Source organism: Oncorhynchus gorbuscha, linkage group LG03 (assembly GCF_021184085.1).
Source record: "Oncorhynchus gorbuscha isolate QuinsamMale2020 ecotype Even-year linkage group LG03, OgorEven_v1.0, whole genome shotgun sequence".
Classification (NCBI taxonomy): Eukaryota; Metazoa; Chordata; class Actinopteri; order Salmoniformes; family Salmonidae; genus Oncorhynchus; species Oncorhynchus gorbuscha.
The window spans coordinates 49478123-49488000 of NC_060175.1; the positions used below are offsets into that span (position 1 = coordinate 49478123).

A 9878-nucleotide genomic window follows, 5' to 3' on the forward strand; every position below is an offset into this window, starting at 1 on the left:
GGAAGATGATACAGTAAGTTTCCCTCAGCAAATCAAAGGAGGCAAATGTCCCTTCTATATAGTATCTAGCAGCAAGACCAGTAAATTATATGATTGCTAGGTAGATAGCTACTGTGTTCTATCTAACTCCAGACAGCTGTTCAGTTCGACATGCACAAGTGCAAAAAGCCTGTCAACGGGAAGTAGGCTACGAGCTGTCATATGACCATAACGTCTGCATCTCAATAATATCTACCTCAGAGGTCTCAATCTACATTTTTACTTCTTATACTATTGAGACTCAGACAATATTACACTTAGGTCTTATTTTTCCCCAGAAGATGGCGCACCATTACAGTGATTTATGTATATTTTTTTATCTGACTTCAAGGGTCAGGTATGTGAATGCTTTGAAATTCTCAGGGGTAGGCTACTGTCTGACCAGCCAGGGCCAGTGCAGTGTGGATAATTTGTCTTATAATACTTCAACAAAATGAAAACAATCATCCACACTAACCTTACCCTGGTTGGTCAGACAGTAGCCTAATTAAACGAGAGGCTCTAATGCTGTGTTCATAATGTGGTAATTTCGAGTTGTGATGTAGTAAATATCAGTTGGATACATTCAAATGCTTTGTTTTGTTGTTGCATTTAACTGATGAAAATGCTGTTATTGAGGTAACTTGTTTAGTAGGTGACTTCGGAGGTCATCATGTGGGAGAAGTCGGAGCTCGAGGATGATAGATGAGTTTCCCACTAGTAATTCCTAGTTCGAGGGGCTTTCAAGTGGATTTTTCCCAATCCTATGTGGTATTATAAGACAAAAATACTGACATTAGCCTATTAGGCAATATATGCACTTAGACCTACACAGTTTTAAAAGCAATTTCTTAATTGCTACATCCATTTTTGGACATGTAAGTTAAACATGTAGCCTATTTCACAATTCAGTAGGACAACTACAGTATATGTGCACTGTAAGGTCATGTTGCCAATGCAGTTCGACGACAATTCTAATAGACAACAGCCTATAATGGGTAAAAACATTAATATAGATCAGGGGTAGGCTTTAAACCTGGGGTTCTGGAGGTACTCACTATTTACACTCACTGGAGTATCTGACATCATTTAAAGAAAGAGAACCTGCCGCGAATACCAGTGGTGGCAAGTGCCGCAGGCTGCAAGTAAAGCTTTCTTGACTTGGACATTCATTTTTTCCAACACATGGGCTAACCTTTGTATAACCAGCTTAATAAGAGTTAAAAAAAAATATATATATACATTCTACCAAATATTTTCATTTAAAAATGTTGATTACTTCTTGCCATTATCATTCACCCAATGATAAGACAAGATGTGATTTTTTTTAAACTGTAGGCTACAGGATTTGTGAGGTAAAGGCCTACAATAAGTATAGGCCTATTGGTTCTGTTGGTTGGCTCTTATTTTCTGATGAATAGGCTATGTAAAATGTTATCAGGGAACTTTCACTGTAACTGATAAAACTTACATTCACTCAAAAATATTATTGAATATTAGCCTACAGATGTCCAATATGATGAAGACCATCAATCCACATTTTTTCTATCAATCTATCAATCAATCCACATGTTTAAAAAATGTCAGGTAGTCATAATATAATACCCTATGTGTCTGATATTGCATCTCTTAATAAAAAAGTAGTTTGTGTTTTTTGGAACATGATACTGTTTAGTTGTTTACAGCAAACTCCTTGAATTCATGTCCTCTTCATTTAGGTCTATACTGGCACTGCTGCCTTATGGGTGAGCTACTGTTATGTATGGATGTGTTGTTATGTTGAGAACATTGGAGGCTCCTCAGAGGAGGAAGGGAAGGACCATCCCCCTCAGTGAATTTCATGAAAATAAAAATAGTAGAACATTAAAAAGGTTATCCTTTTTAGATAAAACTACACTAAATATATTCACATCACCAAATAATTTAATAAAACACACTGTTTTGCAATGAAGGTCTACAGTAGCTTCAACAGCACTCTTTAGGGTAGCACCATGTTGTAGCCGGAGGACAGCTAGCTTCCGTACTCTTCTGGGTAAATTGCCTTCAATACAAAATTATGACAACTTCCACATCAAAGGATCAGAGAATGATTTAGTACTGAAAGGATAAGCTACAGCTAGCTAGTATTGCAGTGCGTAAAATGTGGTGAGTAGTTGACTCAAAGACAGAGAAAGACAATAGTTTAACAGTTTTTAACAAATTAATTTCTTAAAAAATTAAGGAGAAGCAAGAGAGAGAGCGAGAGATATTTAGTATTTTTTTTTAAACTTTCACTTAGTTAGCTAGCAAATGCAGCTAGCTAGTTTTGCCTACTGAAACACCCAGCTCAAACAGAGGGATGCTATGTTACCTAGCTGCCTATGATGTGATCTTCCTGTCCGGGTTGGCACCCCCTTGGGGTGTCCTGTGGCGGAGATCATTGTGGGCTATACTTGGCCTTGTCTCAGGATGGTAATTTGGTGGCTGACGATATCCCTCTAGTGGTGTGGGGCCTGTGCTTTGGCAAAGTGGGTGGGGTTATATCCAGACTGTTTGGCCCTGTCCGGGGTTATCGTCGGACGGGGCCACAGTGTCTCCCGACCCCTCTTGTCTCAGCCTCCAGTATTTATGCTGCAGTAGTTTATGTGTCGGGGGGCTAGGGTCAGTTTGTTATATCTGGAGAATTTCTCCTGTCTTATCCAGTGTCCTGTGTGAATTTAAGTATTCTCTCTCTAATTCTCTTTTTCTCTCTTTCTTTCTCTCTTTCTTTCTTTCTCTCCCTCGGAAGACCATGCCTCAGGACTACCTGGGCTGATGACTCCTTGCTGTCCCCAGTCCACCTGGCCGTGCTTCTGCTCCAGTTCCAACTGTTCTGCCTGCAGCTATGGAACCCTGACCTGTTCATGCTACCTGTCCCAGACCTGCTGTTTTCAACTCTCTAGAGACAGCAGGAGCGGGAGAGATACTCTGAATGATCGGTTAAGAAAAGCCAACTGACATTTACTTCTGAGGTGCTGACATGTTGTACCCTCGACAACCACTGTGATTATTATTATTTGACCCTGCTGGTCATCTATGAACATTTGAACATCTTGGCCATGTTCTGTTATAATCTCCACCCGGGCACAGCCAGAAGACGGCTGGTCATCCCTCATAGCCTGGTTCCTCTCTAGGTTTCTTCCTAGGTTCTGGCTTTTCTAGGGAGTTTTTCCTAGCCACTGTGCTTCTACACCTGCATTGCTTGCTGTTTGGGGTTTTAGGCTGGGTTTCTGTACAGCACTTTGTGACATCAGCTGATGTAAGAAGGGCTTTATATCTATACATTTGATTGATTGACTAACCAACACAAAAGCTGGATCTCTTCCAAGTCAAGGTAAGCTTTTGATTTTATAAATTTATTGCCACCGGGGTCCACTGATGTAACTGCTAAACTGCTTACTGAACTGCTTACTGACTGTACACTAACGTTACTGCATGATTGTATTGGGTTTACTAATGTGTTTGTTCTATTAGCTATGTTGACGATGACGTTACTTTAGCTATTATGGTGACAATGATGTAAGCTGTGTGTAGTGGTTATGGTTTGTTTTGGAAAGGCCTTTTCACCTGGTCACATACAGCTAATGCATTAAAGTCCACAAGCGAAAGGGAAAAGGTGAGAGGAGGAGAGCGCATAGATGCGAGAAGGAATACAACGTGGCTGCTATGAAAGTGAACATTGTTAACGTGTGATCAGTGGTGTATTCATTCCACCGATTCTATTGAAAAATGTTACTTAAATGGGAGCAAACGGAATGAAACAGGGATAAACATACCTGAATTTGTCCAATAGAAACTCTCATTTGCAACTGTTAGACAAATGATTACACCCTAGATGAGCTAAATGCAGGTAAGACTATGCAATGCAGTATTGAATGTGCCACTGTCTATCACCTTAAATGTTTCTTTCGACCTGTGTGCAACTACGTTGTAAACTTCCATTCATGGGTTAGATAGTAGCAACTTCCTGATGGGTATAGGGAAATTCTAGTATCATGTAGCCTGGATCTATCAATGTTACATTGAACTGAGTGAATGGAGTATGAATAACAGTTATCCAATATGCTGTAATAGAAAAGGCCACGCTAATAAAACAATGTTTTAATTGTCCTCCCTCATCTTATTGGCACTGACCGCCACTGGATGAGAAGCCAGTTTGGGTTGCTTTGCTGTGCAACATGCTAAAGTGTTCTACCAAGATTCCGACCCAAACAATTATTTCCACAGGGGGAAAAAAACATCTTTATTAATATCTTTAAAAATGTATGTCAACAGTACTAGACAAAATATGTACAACAAGCAACCATCTGTTAGATCCTAAAATACAAATCCACGTACCTCGTTCTATATAAAACTAACATTTTGCCTTAACGTTACATTCACTCTCCTCTCTTTGCCACAAACTCAATAATTAATACAAAATACAGTTAGACATCCGCCATAATTGTTGTCTGCTATGAACAAGTAAAGGCAACAGCATAAACTTAGATCAGGACAGAATTTGACCAGACGAGAAATTAATAATGAGTATGATGCAAATCAGGTCTTAGCACAATGCTATGTACACATTCTCTTGGCATACAGCAAAATGGCCAGCTAAAACTCTCTCCGTCTAGTCACAATGAAAATACACTCTGTAGGTCATGTATCAAAAATAGATATGTACAAGTAGTATAAACAAAATAATTACAAGACATCACCTCACAAGAACTACTTGCACGAATGGTAGTGAGTTACAAACTCAAAACTAAAATCACTTCTGTATTTACATCATGAGTGACGCAGATCAGGTCCGGTGACACCATCCTGACGTGTTTAAAGAATAAAAATCAATTTAGCTGCAAGGTACACTTGGTGGGTGAAGAGGGAGCAATGGATTTTGTGACTACCCTGGTCAACATAAACCAGAGACGTATTTGGTAGCATTCTAGTCGAAAGGACGGTCTGTTGCAGTTTCAGTTTCAGTGTCATCCTCCAGTGACAGGTTTACGTAGAAACTCAAGCAGCATCTACAGGGGTTTCGTTACAATTCTTACATTCATTACAGACTGATGTGTGCAAAGGGCAGGTCCGAATGGCTGGGGGCTGTGCTGTCTGCGCATCACATTCTGGGTTTAACTCTGAGATTAAACAGAAGTGCAGAGAAACCATCCCCACGGTAAGTCTCACCCTCAAACACTTTTGTCATGTCCTTGTGTAAGACCATCTATTTACAGTTACTCAGAACTTTGCAACAGGTCATATTTGAGCCTTTAAAGGGACTGAGCTTCAGTGCTGACCGGCTCCAAGGCTCCACTCAGTGTATGGGTGCTAGCTTGGAGGGCGGTGGCTACTGTGTTTGTGTGTAACAGTTGCTGTTTGCTCTCAAAGGGAGAATGTGGGCGGAGGGGTGAAACAGCTGCTTGCTGGTGATCTTGTCTTTGTTTTCCCATTCCCTGGATGCCTTCCAGCAGGCAATTCATTCAACACCAAATATTCATAGAGCAGGGTGCAAACACAAAAGTGTATCAGTCTTTGGATTCCAAGTTCATGGGGGGGACTTGCTTTAAAGCTTGGAAGAGAGCTGGTGAATCCATAGGTGCCTGCTGGTGTGCCCGGGGAACCTGGCCTGGGCGACATTACCAGGTTTTGGGGTAGTTTCTCTGGAGACAAGCTGGCTGCAGAGCCACTCATGCCTGGGTACAAAAGGGGCATGCCCCCTTGGTACCAGCACTTCTCCAGCATGGGCCATGCTGCAGCCATTTGGGGGATTAGGTAGAAGGGCATGCAGAGTGGGGTCTGGTGTTGGGAGAAGCTCATGTAGCTTCCGTGGCTGCTGACCACCTGTCCAGAGGAAGACTCATCCTCTGAGGAGTCAGCTCTTAACCTCTTGATCTGGGGCTCATCACCCTCCTGCTTGATGCCACCTCCTGCCATCCTCTCAGCCACATCATACTTGAGATCCCCCTCCTTGGCGTAGCAGCTTGTGCGTTGGCCTTTGGGGTCCCGTTTCTCGTGTTCCCCTCCATAGCCACTGTCAGTGTCTGTGTCACTGCCACTCTGCTCTCCATGTCCGTTTGGGTATGTCCTTTGAATGACAGACACAAAGTTCTTGGCGTTACCCTCGTTGCCCTTAGGCGGATGACCAGCAGGCTTTTCCATGCTCTCGACGGGTTTGTGGGTAGACTCTTCTGGCTGGGGCCTGGGTGGACCCTGGAGCACCTCTGATGCAACTTTCTGGAGATGGCTGATCATGTGGGAGGGGATCAGATGGTCTTTGCTGCTCTCCTGGTTAGCCAGGTACTGGAGGACCTCCTTAGCACAGACGTGGAAACCAAGGCGGAACATCTCCTCACTGTTCTCTGAGCTAACACTGCTCTGATCACCTGTGAGAAACAAAGTCATATCAGATATATTCAATAATACTACAGTTTTGGCAATGAAACCACTGTCTCGATGGTATGTCAATAACAAATAATACTATTGATCGGGGGGAATAAGGTGTTGCCCATAATAAAATGAAACAGTGTGTCTCACGGTGTCAAACTTACTGATTTGCATGCCATTCTGTAATGCAATGATTTTCTGCTGCTGCTGATCCAGGAGAGTGCTCAGGGCTTTCACGTGCTTCAGGGTGAGTTCCAACACCACAGCTTTCTCCAAATGGCCCAGAGTCTAAAACAGGAAAACCTTCCATTAAGCATGTTGATCTTTCTTATGTAACACTTTCAGCACCTGAACAAAGGACAAACCACCACAGAGGGGAAGGCAGGGAATCCGCACACACCAACATTCAAACACAATGCAATAAATATAACTGAAAAGCATAGTTGATCAATGTACTATTTATGTCATATGTATTGTATTGATATAATAATATGAATAATAATAATAAAACTAATTTACAAAAGGCAACAGTAAACACGTCATCCCCCACACATGATGCAGATTTCAGTTAATTACTATAGCTCCCCCCTTGGGCCAATCAAATCAGTGTAATTTTGTAAATGACCGAACTCTATGGCAAAGAGCATAATTCACCCACGTTTAGTCAACATCGGCCCCGTGCTGTCTAAGATATCGCGTTTAACGTACGATCGAACGAACGGACGGAGAGAGATCCACAGTCCCCTCCCGATTTCACAGTGGGAGATAATTATGAGAAAAAAATCGAATAATAACTTTCCTTTGTCATATCAAATGTTTGAATTAAATGTCAGACTTAATCAAGGCAATGATTTGACCAAACAAAGCAAACGTGAACCAGGTGGCGCTAGACCTTTTGCATTGCTATTACATAGTCAGTACACATGCAAGTCGTACTCACTGCGAGTTTGAGATGTTCTGGCAATAAATCCTTCAGTTGGGCAATGCATTCATTGATTCTGTCACGTCTTTTCTTCTCAATCAATCGGTGGGGTAACTTGTATGACTCCTGCGGGGAAACATGCATAAATTTGTAAGTCAATGTGTAACATATATTCAATATGGAATAAGAACGAATATACTACCAAATATGAACATGTTGTTTTAAACTAAATAAACAAAATGTTGAAAGTAAAGAACTGTAGCATACCTTACTGTCTTCCCCGCGCTTCAAACCCCGTCGGGGTTTGTACACGTACATTGGGAAATCCATTCTATAGGACAATGAGAATAAAATATTGAGAAGAAATCATGCTTAAAGTTATTTATTTATTTACACAACAATACCAGGTTGTTTTGCAACGTTATAATGCAGAAATTACCAGCTGGTTCTGGGGACTTACCCTTGCATGTCTGCCATCTCCAGCAACTGGTGTTTTGCCATACAAGGAGGAGGTTGTGCACTTGTAATCCTCTCCATGTTGCGTCTTTATTAAATCCAAATATTGGTCTTCAAAAAATTAAACCCTAAAAATAGGCTTCTTCAGATCTGTTTCAATAGTCAGCAAATATTCTAATTTAAGAAAGATATATTTTTCTTCTTCTTCTTGCTATTATTGTTATGTTCTTCTATTCAATAGTTAACACTTTTTCTATAAAGAATAATCTTTCAACAGGCTATTGCTTTGCAGACTGTCAATGTGATGGTGTCACTCTGAGATCCAAGCACAGCAACGGTTTAGAAGCTCTACTCCCTGATAAATGTGTGAGAGAGGGGTGGTTTGGTCTACGTGTTAAATAAACCCTGTGACGAGACAGTCTCTCGGTTGGATAGCTGACCTACCTCCGTCACATGAGTCTCACGTGTTGGACGGCGCTTCCAACCCATCCCCTTTCTGTGCGATCTGCACGAGAATAGCCCTCCCTCTTATTCTAGCGGGCTGGGTTTATGCATCATTGGCTGTGTCACGTGTACCACCATGCTACAGCTACGCCACGAGACTTTAAAACAACTCGAGGCGGAACGTGCAAGTCGACCATGTTTACTAGATAGAGAGTAGGGCAGAATTCCTTCCATACACATTAAAGCCCAATCGATTTGTTCTTTATGAAGGCTACTGGCATGTTGTACATTCTGCCAACTGTACTTTCATGTACAACTTCCATATGCAGAATAATGACATAGGCCTATACACTAAGTGTACAAAACATTAGGACCAAGGTTCCTCTTTCCATTACATATACTGACCAGGTAAATCCAGGTTAAAGGTTTGATGTCACTTTAAATCCATTTCAATCAGTGTAGATGAAACGGAGGAGACAGGTTAAAGAAGGATGTTTAAGCCTTGAGAGAATTGAGACAATGATTGTTTATGTGCAACACTCAGAGGGTGAATGGGCAAGACAACATATTTAAGTGCCTTTGAACGGGGTATGGTAGGTAGTAGGTGGTTTGTGTGTCAAGAACTGCAATGCTGCTGTTTTTTTTCATGCTCAACAGTTTCCCTGTGTATCACGAATGGCCCACCACCCAAAGTACATCCATCCGACTTGTCAAAACACTGAAGCATTGGAGTCAACATGGGTCTGGAACGCTTTCGACCTTGTAGAGTCCATGCCCCGACGAATTAACTCTGTTCTGAGGGCAATAAGGGGTGCAACTCTATATTAGGAAGGTTTATAACTTATTATAGGACAGTGGGGAATTGGAAAGTGCATAGCCACAGGAAGTAGGGGTGCTGAGGCACCTCCTGCTAATTAGAAATACAAATAAATAACAAATAAATACAAATATGTGAACTAGGTCTTTATTGTGACTGTATGAGTGAACAAAAATACTATATATTTTTTTAACTTTTTTTTTTTTTTTTATGTAAGGAAAGTAGGTCAGACCTTCTATGGCTAAATGTTATTACAATTGAGAAAACATCCACAGAAAGCAATTTGCAGGGAGGAACACACATTTCCATTCTGGTGTAGCCTCCTATTCAATTTGTGTGAGTGTGAGTGTGAAAATAAAAATCTGTTTTATTTACACTATTATGTTCAGTAGGTTTTCAATTGTAGGTTTCGATAAAGCCTATATACACGTAGGCCTATGGCCATGACAAATATCCACAATAAACTAAACCATCCAACCTAATAGTACAGTCATTAATGTATGTAGGCTATTACATAATAAACCATCATAAAACACCTAATGCCATGTGGGAGTAATTATTTGGTGGCACATTTCCTGTTTTATTTTCTCCACGCTGATCTGTATTCTTGCATGTGCCAATAGGCTCAGAATTGACATGCTGTCCACACACTACCCATTTGCGTGTGCACGTGCACCTGCGGAGGGATGAGTCTTTGTTGTTTCCGGCTGCACCAAGGTGTCACGTTGAGCTCCTCATGGCCACGCGAACAGAGACCAGAGGTGATTTAAGATCGCTTGAATGTTTACTACGGTGTGGAACAGTTTGTACTGAACTGTTTTTTGTGTTCCGCAAAAA

At 41.3% G+C, this 9878-nt stretch overlaps 1 protein-coding gene across 1 annotated transcript; it reads right to left on the reverse strand.

The window, feature by feature from the left end:
* Positions 1 to 4254: 4254 nt before the first annotated feature.
* On the reverse strand, positions 4255 to 8162 carry bhlhe40 (basic helix-loop-helix family, member e40). The gene is given in 6 exon segments (XM_046335889.1): positions 4255 to 5631; positions 5633 to 6401; positions 6567 to 6690; positions 7343 to 7450; positions 7592 to 7655; positions 7785 to 8162. Coding segments are annotated over 6 exon segments (1230 nt in total). The 5' UTR covers positions 7862 to 8162; the 3' UTR covers positions 4255 to 5543.
* Between the last annotated feature and the right edge of the window lie 1716 nt (positions 8163 to 9878).